The sequence below is a fragment of the Fusarium sambucinum genome, chromosome IV (genome assembly GCF_050947815.1).
Source record: "Fusarium sambucinum isolate potato_lamoka chromosome IV, whole genome shotgun sequence".
In the NCBI taxonomy this organism is placed as follows: Eukaryota; Fungi; Ascomycota; class Sordariomycetes; order Hypocreales; family Nectriaceae; genus Fusarium; species Fusarium sambucinum.
The window spans coordinates 5,728,630-5,746,140 of NC_139291.1; the positions used below are offsets into that span (position 1 = coordinate 5,728,630).

The 17,511-nt window shown below is 47.6% G+C and overlaps 4 protein-coding genes across 4 annotated transcripts; 2 read left to right on the forward strand and 2 right to left on the reverse strand.

The window, feature by feature from the left end:
- Nucleotides 1-5,593: 5,593 nt before the first annotated feature.
- On the forward strand, nucleotides 5,594-5,971 carry FSST1_001900 (glucose-repressible protein Grg1; the record flags this gene model as incomplete). Its single annotated transcript, XM_083227838.1, has 3 exons — nucleotides 5,594-5,630; nucleotides 5,684-5,802; nucleotides 5,918-5,971. 3 exons carry the CDS (start codon nucleotides 5,594-5,596, stop codon nucleotides 5,969-5,971), a joined length of 210 nt encoding a protein of 69 aa, XP_083092082.1.
- Nucleotides 5,972-6,429: 458 nt separating this feature from the next.
- FSST1_001901 (Emopamil-binding protein) lies at nucleotides 6,430-7,215 on the reverse strand (the record flags this gene model as incomplete). The annotated part of the gene is made up of 2 exons (XM_083227839.1): nucleotides 6,430-6,620; nucleotides 6,684-7,215. The coding sequence occupies 2 exons, from the start codon at nucleotides 7,213-7,215 to the stop codon at nucleotides 6,430-6,432; spliced, it is 723 nt and encodes a 240-aa protein (XP_083092083.1).
- A 450-nt stretch (nucleotides 7,216-7,665) lies between these two features.
- On the reverse strand, nucleotides 7,666-9,570 carry FSST1_001902 (ATP-NAD kinase-like domain-containing protein; the record flags this gene model as incomplete). Its single annotated transcript, XM_083227840.1, has 2 exons — nucleotides 7,666-9,384; nucleotides 9,481-9,570. The coding sequence occupies 2 exons, from the start codon at nucleotides 9,568-9,570 to the stop codon at nucleotides 7,666-7,668; spliced, it is 1,809 nt and encodes a 602-aa protein (XP_083092084.1).
- A 31-nt stretch (nucleotides 9,571-9,601) lies between these two features.
- Nucleotides 9,602-11,726, forward strand: FSST1_001903 (Ribokinase-like protein; the record flags this gene model as incomplete). The annotated part of the gene is made up of 6 exons (XM_083227841.1): nucleotides 9,602-9,723; nucleotides 10,508-10,904; nucleotides 10,963-11,121; nucleotides 11,183-11,238; nucleotides 11,326-11,448; nucleotides 11,543-11,726. 6 exons carry the CDS (start codon nucleotides 9,602-9,604, stop codon nucleotides 11,724-11,726), a joined length of 1,041 nt encoding a protein of 346 aa, XP_083092085.1.
- Nucleotides 11,727-17,511: the final 5,785 nt, after the last annotated feature.

Sequence of the window (17,511 nt, forward strand, 5' to 3'; positions counted from 1 at the left end):
GCTCAGGTGCTTAGACCACCCCCGAATATGATTTCAGATGCAAGGACCTTTTTTTTCTTCCTTCATCGTGGGCGCTAGGAAGTGTTCAACGTAGGTTAATCCTACCTGAAGCTGTTTCCTCCTCAAACCTGCTCTCCCAAAGTCGATGCATCAGTTTCGTCCTAGATAAGACTGGGGACGCTATAAGTAAAACACAGTGGCTCTCGGATATTAAATTAGAAAACCTTAATAGCCGGTAGTATTCATGCCTATAACTCCGAGCATATAGGTGCAATCTCTTCGTGCCTTGAATCCGTACGTAGTCGTCTCGATTTCGGTGCAGTATATCCGTAATGGCTGCTTATAACAAGTGTGTTAGTGATTACGAGGCATGGGTTTGAGATGAAAGATTGTCTTGGCAGTGTTAAATGCATTGTTCCAACGACTTCGCTATATACTCTATTGCTTATCCGCTTCTGTCAGCAGACAAATCTCAACGAATATGATAGGTATGTAAACCAAGTAGATAGAGAACTTCTTACAGTACAATACCTGCCTTCGGCTTCCTGATAAACGAGCAACAAATATTTAACCTCCTTCTCCACCAGTTCATGCCGGTAGTTGTAATTCTGGCCTAGTTACTAAGATTGGTAGGCACGAGTAAATTGATATCGCTGATCTACAAACACCAGCCTTAGACTAGAGGCCTGGGCTAGGAAGCGTCCGTGGGCAGCTCACGAGATGCTGATCATTGCGATATACCGAGATAGTGCTGTTACAAAAGTTCCGACCCATGTTCGCAGGAGCCGGTGGTTTTCTCTAATCATGGAGTAATTTGACAACAGAAGAAACTCAAGACTTGGTTCAACCAACTGATTCGTTCAAGTTTATCTTGAAGTCTATTTGATTCCCACTTGTGACATGTGCATATCCAATCCGTCCCTTGATATCTGAGATTGTGTCGGACTGGGATAACTCCGGTGTGATCGTTACCCTACAAGCTGTAGATCGATGCTCAATACTGATCAATGCCTAGCCTCTCCCGGCTTCAGTTTAAGTGCCGTTCATACAGAACATAGCTTGGCATTTCGCATCTGTCATGGTAACGGTAGTGGTCGGCAAGTTGACGGGATTGTTTCATGCTCATAGATACCTTGATATTCATGACACACAGACTGAAGCAAGAGTAGTGCCCAGGCGAGGCACAGACCCAGAGACCCTTTTAAGGCTAGATACCGTCACATATCGACAGTAATTATGGTCAGTTGTGGCTGCGCAACCATCACACTGTTCTCCGCCTTTAAAAAGAACAAGAAACAGGCGGATGCTGTGCCTGTGGTTGAATTCACCCCCACAGCACGATGATCCCTTTCTTGAGATAAATGATAGAGGAGCGGGGGTTCAAGACTGAAACAGATCAACATACTCAAAGTACCAATCGCCTCTGTTATCCAAAAACTTCGGCATACATACTCGCAAGCCAATCGATCTTTGGTAGGCTCAACGTCAAAGCAAACGTCTCGGAGACATTCAATCGCCAAAATTTGACACTCTTTCTGATCCTTCGTACTGGATCCCTATGCTTTATGCACTAGGTAACCAGTCGGATTATTGAACGTTTGCAATTTCGAAGTTGCTCGATTTGACTAGTCATCTTTCTGAGCCTCTCTCTGAAACTGCCTGACTACATGCTCTTGTTAATTTGATAGATCAGGAATAGGGAACAACATATACCCCTTTCTTCCTGCGTTACGAATACTATAGAAGAAGTAAATAATATGCCCACTGGATAGTGATCTGGCCGCCCAGGTCTAGTGGCTTGGTACTTGGTATCTAGCAGCATTCGATAGAGGCACGTTTACTAATAGAACGAGTAAGATCATAGATATAATACATGCATTGGTTTTCAACAGTGAAATACGCAATCATTCGCAAGTCAACGTACTAATTGGCTGCCGCAAGTTACAACTATTCTGTTGGCAAATACAATGTAGTCCTGGCATACACTGTAGCCCAAAAGTCAAGCGCTTTGAATGGGCAATCGCCAGTCACAACAACCCCATTCCCTCGTCTATTCCTCTAACCATGGCTCCCAACCTACTTTCAGCTCTGAATACTGCAACTTATTAGGACCCTGTTGACTAGGTATGAAGTGTTGTACAGGTTGAAGCACCTACTTAATCGTGGTAGAAGTTGCCGTTGCTGGGATTGCTATTTCTGACATCCTGCCTTGTCTTACAAAGACTATTCTCCTTCCTCCCTTCTAGAACTTCGAACAGAAGCAGGTTCTTTCGTTCGATACATCAACTACTGTTAAGTTAATTGTACTTGCTATCTAAACTTACATGCCTACTACCTTAGTACCTAGGTACCTAGGTAGGTACGGAATGCCAACTACATATCCCAGCCTTAACCTCGTCACAGTCTCTCCTCTTTTTACTACTTCTCTGTCTTTCGTTTTCCTGCAATCACAATCTATTTGGCCATTAAGAAATAAATATGCGCATATACCCAATAAGCGCTATCCTCATATATATGTAAAACAGTTCTCGCATTCATGGAAGGGTTTCCTCTAATCAAAACTGTCATCTCAATAACAGACCTAGGGGACAGTACAATATTTCAGACCTCAACTTGTGATGCTGAAGGCAAGTAGTCTATCATACCCGGTCTGCCATCAAGTAGATAAACTACTTCAGCCTGTATCATGGAGTTAAATTTTCTTCGACTATGTATTACACTGGTGGTTTCCGAAACACCATTGTGCCTCAAGCCGGGCATAATCGAACTCTTAGTTGCACTCATAGCCACCAGCCGAGTCTCGTGACAAACCCTGTACATTCTTTGTCCGTTGAAGTTCACTTCTTGGGAGAATATTGCAATATCGAAGCAGGGTGCTACAGATCTCAGGCCATTACCGAGTCCTAAAGAAGGTGACAGGATGCAATTGTCCCTCGGCAGATGGTGCTTAGGACCAATTACGATGTTGCACTCTGAAGTAAATGGATACTACTCATTTGAGACTATGGGGCCGAGATATTTGATTCTATAAATTATGATACTCGCATATGATACATGCAATTTTTCAGGTCGAAAGTCCACACCTTAACGGTGCATGTTTCACGTTTCACAATTAACGATTCAACTTTCTCATAAGGCCATGACTGTGTAAACACCCATCCTTGGGATGATGCTGAAGATATCGATAAAACGAATAGCCATGACTGTATACAAACCGCAGTGATGTGACAAGATCCACCGCAGCGCATCTCGTATAAAGAAACAACTTGCATGCCTCGTTGCATTAGTTGAATATCTACAAATCGTCACGACAACAACGAGGTCGGTTTCTAGCCATCTCCCTACAACCATCCTCCCTTTTGTGGAAAAATTGCTTGAAACGGATCACTGGGACTTATGTAAGCGAAGTTTCCAAACAAATAGCCCAATCCGACCTCTGACAGTGCCTGGCCAGCCGGTTTCGACAATATTATGCACAGTGGTTAAGAGGCCGAATTAGATTGAAGCGGGAGAAACAGGACTTGATCTCCGTTCCATTATGCCATGTTAACGTCTCATCTCAAGAAAGCAAAGGTTGCTGGTTTCTGAACTGGCCGCTGTTGATTCGCCAAGATGCCTAACTCCTGCGCGTATCCAGACCCGTCGCAAGCTATGCTCAAGCCAATATCATGATGCCTTGGATACGAGGCACTACAATAATCACACGATTGGCATGTGCTCCAAAGATGATTGCCTTGTCCCGATTGCCGATGGCGAAACATACCATTCGAGTACGTATACAGATTGGCACATGGATAGATACAAAGGTACCCGAAAGCTTGTTGAGTGCAATCGATCGAAACAATCACGAACAAGACTAAGCTTGTCGAGCTTAGAGATTCCGATGGCACAGCCAAGCGGGAGCTACGGACGTACTCCGGCGGGGATAAAGACGTCTGCGATGTGCTGTACTCTCTGCTCAAAGCAGGTAGCCTCGGTTTAGCTAGGAATGCACGTACAAGTCGAGGGCGAGTTGCGCAATCTAGACCAATCTGATCTGCAAGTAGACTTAGTAGATGAGACAGGTTGACAACGTAACTTGGCATAATGTGGACATGGTAATCATGGAGAAGTGATTTCCAGCATGTGAGCGAATGGCTTTTCTTGCCATGATGTCAAGTTCTGCCATGATACTCTCTGTACACAGATGTACCTTGAAAATCATTCAAGAGATAAGGATAAGCTTCATATCAAGAGATAAGTCGGGACGTCATAATGAGAGCTTAAGCGGGTCCATCTGGGGAGCTCCCTGGCTCCTTTGAACAAGCTCTTGAAACTGTTGGGCTGTGCTAGCAAGCAAGCCACTCTGCAGCAACATTAGCATCCACAAAGAGAGGCGGTGGTGGCACCAGAAAACAAGTATCGCAAATGAAGGAGCCTGGTTTATAGGGAATAGCGGACGTATTGCTCCGTCAGTACGGGCCACGAGGGGAGAGATCTCGATGGCCAGCATCCCAAATAGTGGGGGAAACCAATCAATGCTTGCATTTTATTTCCATTCAGGTAAACAGGTTGGGAATAAAGCAGTATGCAAATTTACCCACGTTAGGGTAAAGAGTCGGCCTCGGTCAATAGTAAGAGTAATAAAATGGCCAGGTTGGGAGGAGGACAGAATCAATGATCAAAGACTGAGGTCATGGAATCAATCCTAGGTACAGAGGGAAAGTCGACACGTCACCGCCACAGGTCCATAATTTACCCCGCTAACTGTGGCGCTTTTTATGCTTCCCGGGAGCTTGACGGATCTGCCTGAGGCTAATCTATTAATTTCCCCAATTAGATTTTCAGTTCATGTCATGCCCATGACATGATCACGTCAACCAGTAGATATACCTATGCTACAAAATCAAACATAGAATACCGTAAACCAAACCTGCAAGGGACACAAGGTCGATCATGTGTCATAAATCTAGAATACACAGATCTTACGTATGTTTGTTCTCAGCGCAGCGGGGTTACTGAGCTTCCAAATCAGGTACCCCGCGACGCGCAAGGCGCGTTCAAGCTTGATACAGCTTTGTCTTTGTTTGTCTGTATCAGTACCCTTTTTTTCTGACCCCCCACCAAACAACACAAGCCTGGGCCCCAGCCAGACTCTCATCGAGATGACGTCCAAGTGACAAATTGACGTCAGGCAACTCTCCTGAGCAACCATCATTGCTATCTCGCTTCCAACTGGCTCAAGTGAGCCCGAGTATACTGGGGTGTAATCCCAGTAGGTAAAACATTGTATGTAATAGGACTTGTCTGCAGCATATTAGTCTATGACGACATATCAATTCTTCACATGATAACCTTTCTGTACTGGTCAGAGTCTCTAACACGACATGTACGGATACGGTACGGCAATCCACCAAACCTGGATAGACAGACAATCTTGATGACAAGCAGCTTTCTTGTTTGTCTGGACTGTCACTGTCAATGAATGCCACTCAATACTCTATATAAACCCTCCTTCCCTCTCCCCAACTCCAGCCTTTCTCTTCCCTCATCATCACACTATACTTCAACAACTCAATCATCCACAACACACAAAGACCTTTCATCTTAAACCATGGATACCATTAAGAACACCGTCAACCAGGCTACCGGTAAGAAAACCCCAACTTTGAGAATGAACGACACATATTGACAACCACCACAGAGAAGGTCCAGGAGGGTCTCTCCGGCACCAGCAAGGAGGCCAACAAGGAGGTCGCCAAGGACTCCAACGCCGGCATTGGCACTCGTGCCTCCGCCGCCAAGGACGCCGCTTCTGACAAGGTACGCAAAACCAACCTAAATCAACCTGAAATGAGCTTCTTCGAATCTTAGACGGAAGCTCAGTAGAGGGTTGAGATGATCCAATAAGAGAAGCAAGTTGCTGACAGTTTCACAGATTGACGAGTCTACCCACGGCGCCAAGGGCGAGGCTTACAAGCAGAACCCTTAAATACTCTCTAGTATCAAATGAGAAATGACACGATGGAATGATTCGGAAGGAGGAAATGGGCTGCCTATCATTTATGAGAGTTGCAGTACCATGAACATTGAGCAATCAGATACCCCAATTTAATAGCTCTTCAATCCATCTATAAACACCATACCAGTTCCGTTTTCATTACAATGTGAATTATTAATGTTGTTGACTTACACCAGGTCGACACGTGTTAGACCACGTGATGCATGGCTACACTCAGGGGTGGCAACCTCAGACACTAGCAGAAACAAGTTAAATATTGTTTAAACAGATTGAATATTGTAGAAAATCTCTTAGTCTAGGGTACAATTTTTTCTAAGATATTATGACACTGTTTAAGGATTGTCATCCGTCTTGATCATTTCACCAGACATGTAAGTCTTGACAACCTTGATGGGCGATGTTGGCCAGATCATGTTTCGCTCTTTGCTTTACATATTCTTTTTCCCTTGACGCACTCTCAAAGCATTCGAAATATCCTTGACCGAGTACCATATAATCCAGAGTGGGATCCAAACCCATAAAGTGTTAAAAAAAATAAGGTAAACCCAGAGGTACATAAAGTTGCTCGTGTCAAGGCTGGGGCTCCCAACAAGCCACTCAGGGCAGAAGGTCATAAAGCCTGCGGTTATGTCTGTTAGCACAACTTGGTCCGCCAAGTGCATTGATTGCTAATACTACTTACCACCGTATAACTCGCAAGTAGCTAGGATGATCATCCAGATGCTGACCTTGGGGTCTTTCTTGGCAAGACAATAGCACACGTAGATAGCCAGGGGGCCGTCAAAGAACACCGTCAACAACTCCAAACTCACGACCGCCAGGTCCACGCCAGCCCATCTCTTATCCGCCTTGGCATACACCATCCACAGCATAGCAAACGGATTATCTCCGCCCGACTGGGCACCATATACGCGATCGCTGTATCCTAGAAACCCGGCGGGCGTAGGAAAGAGGTCCGTCTTTACATCGTTGAGGAGTGGCAGGTGCGAGAAAAAGCAGTGGTATAAGAAGCTTCCCTCGAGGAGGAAATGACACAGCGCGTCGGCGAGATGCCAGATGAACAGGAAGCGAAGGGTTCCCGAGGATGAAGATGGTAGGAACTTGAGGGAGGCGACGTATGCAGCAAAGACGATGGCGATGGTCGATAGGAGAGAGATGATTGTGGTTTGGTCGAACAGGTCGGGTGGAAGAGACGATGCGGTTTCTGTTGCCATTGTGATATGCTCTGATGGTATTTTGCCTCAATCGGTTGATATAGAGCTTGGCTAAGATGTTGCGGCTTCAATTGAGTTGATACTAGAGACGCAATTGGACTTGTGTCAACGAGAAGCGGTGTCAGATGCTGCGGCAGTTGAATTTGGTGGGCTGATTAAACCCGATCTTCAATGTCAAGGAATAGCCAGCTATTGTGGAGTAGAGTAGCATTAACAGCCACTTAAACCTAATATATCTTCTCAGCGACCCAAGACCCTGGAAAAGGTCAACAAGACTTCAAGACCAGAGGCAAATGCATTGTTTCCTTATCTCGTTAATTGAAGCAGAAACGCCAGCACTACAGAGTAATAATATTTACCAAAACACCACCTGTCCCGTCGGTCTGTTACACGAATAGTATCCCGTCCCATCGTTAATTTACATCTTTATATCCGTGTATAATTGCCATCTCATTTCTCCCACTCTTTATAACTCTTCTGCTTCTGTCGCGTATTCCAGCCGAGTTTCCCACTGATACTATTGACCCAATCCTCACTCCTCCGTCCCTCAGCCTGTACTGAAGCAAACGGGAATCTACTCGCACTGATGGTTACGTAATCTCCTGGCTGGAGCTCTACACGCTCTCGGCCGTCGAAGCTCGCCCATGAAGATGTCCGCGCTCCGTACGGAACACCAACTCGCAGCACGATCGTGTCGGGTAGAATGATGGGTCGGAAGGATAGTGTGTGCGCACAGATGGACGTCACCAGCATCACGGGGTTTTCTGGGTGACACAGAGAACCACCAGCAGCGAGGTTGTAAGCCGTTGAACCAGTTGGTGTTGACACACAGATGCCGTCAGCCAACACCGAGGTAAAATGTTCGTCGTCTCCAAAAATCTCGGTAGTTGACAAGGCTATGACATACGTTAGAACATCTCCTGCAGGGGTAACGTTGATTCTGGGGTTCTTACTTGGATTTGGTCCTCGATCCACCACAACCTCATTCAGAATCTCAAACGTCCCATCCGGTCGATGTGTATGCTCGTCCTCCCTCTCCTCGCCAATCAGCTCCTCTACCAAATCCCGTGGCTGATCCTCGTCCTCATCGGAACCCTTATCAAGCCGTGATTTCTTACGCGGTTGACTCCTCATAACGGTGCCTTCGAAGCGTAGCCTCAAACTCACGGTGACGCCCTTGGTGAACGCGGTTGTGAGTGTTTCTTGGTATTCCTCAAAATCGAACTTGGTCAGGAAACCCAGGCTTCCAAGTGCAAAGCTCAGCACAGGTGGCACAATGCGCTGGAACAGCCAGCTGGCGTAAAGTACTGTACCATCACCACCAAGTGAGATTACAAAGTCAAAGGTATGGGGCCGTGCTCGACACATGTTCTCATCCCAGTACCGCAACCTTTTGTTGAGTGTGTCTTTTACCGTTTGCTCGTCTGCGCCGTCCTTTTGGACGTATCCCTTACTTACCTCGTCAACAATTCCGCTGACGTCAAACTTCTTGTTCGTCTTGAGCTTGTCTTGAACATAAACCGTGTAGGCGACCTCGTGGTTATGATTTAGTAGCCATTTCACCAGTTCTCGTGTCTTAGGGATCAAGTCTTGGTCGTAAATCTTTGTCAGGATGAAGATGCTCTTGACCTTGAACCGTAGGCGCATGCTGCTTAGCCGGCGGCTTAGTTCTCTCACACCCCATGCCATGTCGCTGAGCTGCTGCTTTGTGAGCAGACGACTTCGCACATCTTCTTGGTAACCTCCCAGGTCAAACTCAGACATGCTCTTGGTCATCTGCTGAGTCCAGGCCTGCTGGTCAGCCTGACCAGAGTGATCCATACTACCGGGCTCTACAACAGCACGGCACTTCTTAACCTTCGGGTCGACGATCGAGTCAAGTCCCTCGTCGCGAACGGCTTCAACACTGTCGCCATTGAGAGTCTTGTGAATATTGGCGTGACTGGGGTCTGGGCGACTGCTCACGTACGAGGAGCCGTTTCCCATTGAGGTTTCCGAGTCGAGATCGCTCGCTGAGCAGGCAGCGTCTTTGGCGCGTCGTTGGCTATCAAGGAATTGGTGAACGAGGCACTCGTCGCGACGAGTAGGGTGGCGCATTACAGGGGCTTTAATCTCCGAGGCTACCATGGAGCTCTTGCGACGATACGGATTTCCTGGGTCGAATACGACCTGTATAGTACTACTGTATTAGTCGCGCCATTCTTGTATATCGTATTGGTATCGGCGCAAAGGTGCCAGCCAGTATTAGTAGGTGGTCAAGCATACCTCCACTGCTTTAGCATCATCGTCCGAATATCCATCAGAGCCATAATCGTCGTCTTGAAAGTGTATGTGCTTTTCTGAATTCTCACCCATCTTGGAGTTTAACTTTGTATTATACACAAAAATGGTGCGATGGATGGCTCTGTTCGATTCTTGTCCTATGTTGCTGGCCGGGGCTGATGACGTTGTCTTCCAGGGCTCAATGGCGGGGCAGATGGGCCCACTGGTTCAAGCCTACCTCTACTTGTAGGTACTCTTACAGGTGAGTTTGATGGTATGATGCTGAATCTGACGATTACGTGACTATGAACGACCGTATTGATGCGGAATTTGTATTGCCTAGGAAATTTGTGAATTATTTCAGCATCAATGGCTCTGAAAGGCTTCTTGTATAAATCAATACCAGAGGTTTAGGGATCTGATCATGACGGGCTAAACACAAATCTAACAAATACACGATAAAAGTAGACTCAATCTAGATATATATATATATATATATATGTTACGTCTATGGAATCGACCGACTTAAGATAAGTCAATTGACATGAGATGACTTAGTAAAGATCGTTGGCTTACTGATACTTACTCAATAAGCCACTTGATATGATCAACATGATCTAACGTTTTGAGTTGATGCAGCTCTCATCCTCCCAGAGCAGTATAGTTGAACAGAAATTTGCCGTCAACGATAAAGACTGCAAGACAGTGACGAGATATCGGTGGAACTTAGTTACGTCGGCGGAGAACCCCCCCAAAGAGCGATTAGGGACTAGGCTACTTGCCATCTTCTGCAACACTTGATAAAGGTGAAGACGGCATATCGTCAACAACAAGCGACAGAACAGCATCGCGTGTACTCAAACACGCAATATAGGCTGATTGATACAAGGTCCTAGTATACGTTTGGTACGAGAGTCGAGGCAAGACAGTATGAGGCACCTTATTGTTGTGGGTGCTTGCTACTTGGACACTATCCTCAAGAATGTCACCATCAATTTCACATGCATGTCATCTACTAACTTACCTTCAGTGTACCTTTTTTCCCGTCCGAGGACGCAAAGCTACGTGCCACCAGTCTCAATATCCGACGTGGGGGTAACTGTCCAAACTCGCTTCAAGTACTGGAGCAGCTACTCGCAGAACATGATGATCTCCAGCTGCATCTAGTGTCACCTCTGCCCGACGTCTCATCGTCTGCAACAAAGCGTGTTGTATCGTCCTTTGGCCCGCAGTCAAAGATTGACTTTAGCCATTGCCTATACCGACATGAGAGCACCGAGGCGGCAAGCAGTTACATTATTCGCAGTGAAGCATCAGGCAGCCGCACGCTCGTCAATTACAACGACCTTCCAGAGATGACCGAATACGAGTTTGGCAACATCGCGCAAAGTTTCGGAGCTGACCAGGAGACATGGTGGCACTTTGAGGTAGGATTCAAGCAGCGGCCTTTGGACATGGACGCCAGACTAAACATGGACGCAACAGGGCCGAATCCCAGAAACCGTGCAAAGCTGTATCCGTCTGCTGCGTAACCTACTACCGAAAGCGACTATCAGCGTCGAAGTCGAGAAGCCTGGCAGAGAAGGTCTATCAGAATTGGCGGCAGAGGCGGACGTTGTCTTTTATTCACGAAGTTGGGCTGAGGTGAGAGTGGACTCAAGATACATTGGGCTGTCGTGGTTGATGTGATCTAACAAGGGCACAGAGTCGTGGACACAGGACCCCGGAAGAATGCCTGAAAGCCGAAGGGCACCATACGGCGTACGTATTATGGCAAGAAAGACAATGGTCTTTCTTGCTTGCGCTTGTGCGGGTTTGGGTTTGGCTGACGAGACTATGCATACATAGGTCACTGGCAGTTTGTACGTGGGGTGAAGATGGAGCAGCTGGACTGCCTCGATCGACAGGCGAGACTCTGCGCTGCCCCTGCCCTGTTCAGAGCGAATCCGGAGGAGATATTTCCGTGGTTGAGTACGTCCTTCTCCATGTCCCACATCACAACACAACACGACGCATAACACAAGTCGCGTAGAACTGCAGGAACTGACCACTGTTCGAGATATAGTGCCGTAGGAGCAGGGGACACATTCATAGCCGGTATGCTGTACGGGTTGATATGCCACCCTGGCGACTGGAGCACGGGGAAGAAGCTGAGTTTCGCCGTCCACCTGGCCACACTCAAAGTCCAACGGGAGGGGTTCGACGGGCTCGGCGTTGATATGCTGGGGACACTGACTGAGAGCGGTTGAATGCCTGAGTGCTTGGCTATGGTGGTCCCAGCATCGACATGATGCTACTGCTTGACGATCCAGACACACTTTACAGGCAGAGGTCAGACTTCTTGGTGCAAGGGTCGGACGCCAGAAGGACAAGGGAAAGTCAAGAACGCTAAACCAGCATAAGACACAGTAGAGTGTACATAGCAGAATGCACACAGCAAATCCAACACCATCGGTTGGGCTGTCCACTGATGGCTTAAAGCGGCTGATAATGTCCTCAAACTGATCGTGAGAGATTAAGTGGGGAAAAGAGAGACTGATCCTTGGGCCAGAAAGGGCCCGACAGTGGAGGAAGGAAAAGGAGGGGACGGACAGAACCAGGGAAGAAAGGCGGTGAAAATTGGTGAATAGAAAGCGTCCGACTGCTCTCAAACTATTGCAATAGTGTACGGATACGTACTTTAGCTAATAAGGTCAGACGTAAAATGGAGGCGTCCTGCTTAACCGACGACTCAACCTGTCTGTCTTGTCTTAACTCCCAGGTGTCGATGTGGTGCAGGTGGATGCAAGAAGGGAGACCGGGAGACTCTGCCTAGGTACCTAGCTGCCTGCAAGACACAAGATACATACAAGCGACAGGACACGACCATTGACCACGCGGATGCGCCGGGGCTACTGCATGAAGACAACGATTAGTCCAGAAGCACAGTTGAGCAAAATCGCCATGGTCGACAATATCTGATGAGCTAAAAGCTACTGTAGCATGCATGGTACCAGGGCAGTGGCCAACCGTCTGCGCTAGTGCTAACGCACCTTTGTATTAAGAGCAGCTAGGGGCAAGCGAGCCGCTCGACAGCATCGTCATGCGATGCAGAGTTGATGAGGACTCAAAAGCCCCGAAACGCAAGCCAAGATCCATGTGCCGTGAGTGGCTGATACGCTACTCACTTGTCCTGACTTGCTTTGGGCAAGTGGTTTCGTTCGGCCTAGCAGCATATGCGTACCGTCGTGACACCCGAAGACAAGGGACAGGTTGCGAGACGTGTCAGATGAGACGGGACGGGAGACGAAGAAACAAGGGAGGTCAGCAGCAGCAATAACAAGCTCATCAACAATCCACCTGTATGTTTATAGGTGCATCCGTTGCGGTACTAAGCCGTCATGAAGGCGCATGAATACGGGCAGTGCCGCCTTGGAGCTATCCCTAAGCCTAGGCCTGAGACGAACATCGGATCATTTTGAGTTGAAAATCAAGGGCAACACCCTTCAGGTCCAGAGGCAAGACAAAGGGGTAGCCTGTATCGTTTGTACTGGCACCAAATTAACAACAAACAACAACAACAAGCAATGCTCCAATGTAGGCGGGCAGGCGGGGTATTCTACATAAACACCATGTACTATTGGAACTACATACAGTAACTGCTAAGGTAGGTGATACCGAAGAGTGATTGACAATTGATCAAGGGGAAACGTACATGCTGTAGGTACGTATCTAGCTCCTCCTACCTGGCATGTGGGGTTTCTTCTCATCAAAGCAAGGAGTGAAAACTGAGCCATCAAACTCGAGACAAGTCAAGACAAATGAGTGATTTCATTGAGTGCTTGCTTCGTGAATGACGCGGGCCCGCCCTGTGAGCGTCTCGAAACCCATGCATACAGAAGTCTGTGCCAGTGCTAAGGAAAGAAAAGGGGGGGTGATCACTCTTGTTGAGGGAGTATTTCCAGCCCCAGTCGCCAAAGAAGAGCCCAGTCGCAGCCATCAACTGCCGCAACAGCACGGTGTCGTATTAGCTTACAGGGTGTCGATCAACTAACCTCCCGAGTAGTGCGGACTCGGGCGGCCAAAGGTCTTGGGCAAATGGCTGAACTATGACCCGCTCTGGACATGCCCGATCGGTATGTATGGAGCTTTCGGACGGAGGAGCGGACGGCAGCTGGAGACGCCCCCGGCCACCGGGGGGCTTCACCTATGGCATACCTTCGGATACAGTAGAGTAGCATAGCTGTCAAAGCTACGCCGCAGGGCGTTGACCATGCACACGTTTTGAAAGAATGCCAGGTAGCGCTGGTGACTGACGATCCAAAAGTAAAAATGTCTCAAGGCCCTATGTGGTAGTAGTGCGTACTGTAAAACTTGTTGATTTGCACTGATTAATTCTCTTCCAGTGCGGTCGAGTTTTATCACCCAACAGAAAGAACCATTTGAGAATATGCGTATGATCTTTCCTGGTCATTGGTACCACAAGTAACGTCCGCCGTAATGAGGCAAGCTTTGATGCTGAGGGTTGCGCCAAATCCAGTATTGTTAAATTGGCCATGGAGACATATTCGCTGACTGATGTGAATAAGAGGTAGACTGTTTCACGCTGGTAGTAGTTGATGATAATGTTGTGAGCCGGCATCCTTGTATCCAATCAAGACTTGCAATCTCACAAAAGCAAGAACACACAGTCGCCAGGCAGACTCGGTTCCTTGGCTGTTCAAGGTTCCGGCGTCAAGCCGCCCGCAAATCTCCAGAAGAAAACCCTGGCCAGCCTAATGTCTATTGCCGTAACCCACGGCGTACCATGGCCACATGGACCACCGCCAAATATAGCCCCGCCGACAATCACTGCCCATGCGTACGAAAATCGAGTCGATGTTGCTTCGGCCAGTAAGGTGGGACCACTGGTCAAGGATCTTGGAGTAAACGATGAGGCGTCTTTTACCTCGTTCCAGATTCATTGATTTACGGGAAAACAGGATGTTGTGTGTATGAGTATCAAATTGCTTGAGACCGGATGCACATATCCTAGGCACAATCTATGCTGGCGAGTCATGAAGAACAAGAGCATAATCAATGACTGTGCGCAGGTCATCGTCTCAATAAAGACACTTGCATGATCACAACTCTACGTCGGGGGCCAGTGCTGTACAAGCCTGACAAGATGGTGCTCATTCCACCCGGTCAGGCCGGGGTCGTCTGCACCGTTACGGCCTTCTGAGGCGAATTCCAGTTGCTGACTTACATACATGGGTGACCAGGTGCTGCATGGGTTATAGCAGACTGAGCAGAGGGTGTAAAAGGCGCAACAGGGCGGATATTTTGCAACTCTACACCAAAACCGACTTGTTCATCATTCATGATTATCCTCATGCTAGGAGGCCCTGTATTTTAAGTAATGCATTCTCATTCGTTCTATCCCTTCGAGTCGAGTGTTTGTAAATTGAATCCAGCAGCAGATGATAATTTGGACGTTGGAATGCCTGTTTGTGTCGGTAATACATAGAAGTCTTGCACCCCGGTTCGATGTATCCATATCGAATGGGTCGTCCTTCTGTAGTTAACTCTCCGTACCTTACCCATGCTGATTTGTGCTGGACCCATGGCAGCGGGTTGTCCAAGTGGCTTCAGGCACTACATCTATAGTCCATACAGTCTAGCGCAAGGGCAACGCATCCCAGGTGTAAGGTCCCTGGGTCTGATCGTCCCCGAACTGAACAAATTGTTGCTTCGGTCAAAGAGCCGCTTTTTCACACATCCAGTTGTGGTTGTCCATCAACTTAAGTGAAGTTAGAGTCTTGCAATGCATGTAGGTGTCGCGTGGTATTCCCTGAGACATGCTATAGTAGTTTTATCCGAAACCTAAGTTGATATCAAGTCCATCAACAAGGCAACCTGAGCAAGTTGATCATCAGCAGCCAGGTGTTGTTATTGCGAATTGTTCTTTTTCGCTTCCTTGGCGATACCCAGATGTTGTGCTGATCCCTGGCAGGCGGGTTTGGACCCCTCCATCCTCGCACCCTTGTCATCGTACGGTAACTTTTCGAACTCTTTTACGCTCAGTTTTGAGTTGGCGTAGCGTGGGTTGCCGTCCACTGTTACATACAGTACGTACCTCCACAGAGTCTGTCTGTGCTTGTGTACTGTCTAACTATAGCGAGCCATAGACGGCTGTGATGTAATGGATTAGTAGTTAGGCTTGGTGTTGAAAGACAAGACTTGATCCTGGTGTGCCAAGCTGATTTTACTCGCCGTGAAGGGACTGACCGTGTCTTTCAATAATTCATTAACCAAGGTTGTTCATAGGTGTGATGTGTTTCCTTCATGCTGTGATGTATCTCGGAAATAGACTTGAAAGGCCTCAAAGCTAATTGTGAATATTATCATTAATCCTCCTATCGAACAATATCTGGCCCGAACATGATGTACTCGCATAGGTAATAAAGGGATTGCTTCTGTGTGACACAGATGAACCAGTGAATCTGCTTGTTTGACATCGAATTGATAACCGATGGTGAGGGAGGACTAGCGTCTTGAACAGGTTGGAACTAATTGTCATTCGGCAAAGAAGAGAGAGGGGTGAGTCCAATGCAGGCGCGGTGTGTTGCTATAGCATACCTGCAGCCATAGCGTAAAACAAAGGTAACGTAATTTCAGCCTCTAGTACATTTGTACTGCTCTGTTTTCAGTCCAAGAGGGAATAATTGAGTTGAACCAACCTGAACACAAGGTGGAAACCCATTCGCATGCCTTACTAGAATTGTAGAGTCACCAGACAACCGCCCGCTTACCCATCCGTGTGAAGATGATGAAGCCAAGTATTGATGCACCTGGCACACTGGTGGTTTTCGCAAGCGAGTATGTATTTCTTGTTTTTAAAGCCATGACGGAAAATATCGCATTGATGAATACAGATGTTTCTCAAACTCGTTGAGCGTACGTGCCGTGCATGTTGGACGGACCCCATTCTAGCCCGCATGTGTAGCCCGAAGAAAGGACGAAGCCAACTGAATGGGAAGCGTTGATGTTTTCTGATAACGGTACTTTGCCAGGGACACGTTCAGTGAGTGTCGCCAAAAGTGTGTAAAAACCGTCACATGGCAGTGGCTGCACTTCCGTGACTCGGGGTAGCACATCACTAATAAACGCCGTAAAAGATGGCAACCTGGCTCATCACGGCAAGTAAATGTCTTGAACCCTATTGGGTATTGGAAGGTTGCTGGTACCCTGACAACTTGAGGAAAATGGAAGGTCTGAGCATAGCCGATGCGTGATTGCGGTTTGGTCTCGGGTGGTCCTGAAAGGAATGAATCGGCGGAGGAACAAACATTTGCGCCCTTGTTCGGTGGGACACAGTTCAAGGCCCACAGGCAAGTCGAGCCCCAGCTCAAGCCTTGCGAAGCCCAAGGACAGATCAAATTCACTTGTTAGATGTTCAGGGCTCAAGCGGAAGGCGCGACGAGCCTAGACGTCGGCAGGATTAGCTGGCTGAGCGTCCCGGCACCCCCTGTTAGACGAACTACATAGTATTCCATCATAATAACGAGCCAGGCCTGACATTTGAAGCAAAAATAGCCAACCCATCTACCCTATCGGAGAGAATCGTCATTAGAGAGAACGCCATGATGGCTGTCATTTGTAAGGTAGTGGGGGGTTGTTGAACTCTGTCGCAGTCCGTGTTCGTTGGGCTTCTTATACGTCTCTCCGCGATAGTGCTATAGCTACTAAGAAATGAAAACTGATATTCAGTAAGCCTAGTGAGTGGCATCGATGCGTTCTCTACAATGTATGACAGATCGCTTCATCACATTTTTGAGCGGAGCAAAATGGTTCATTGATATCTTCCGTGCACACCGTGCTGTACATAGTACAGACTTACGGATTCACTGGGATCACAACACCTAAAATCTGAAAAGTCGAAGATGAAAAGATCCGTTAAGGCGGTTCCCTGTCTCCACCAAAGATTTGCAGGGAACGTATAGATAGGTTGGCGCGCAATTCCAGTCCTTGTTTTGGTGAGGTGTCTGATTCAGTGGACGATCGCCAATTAAG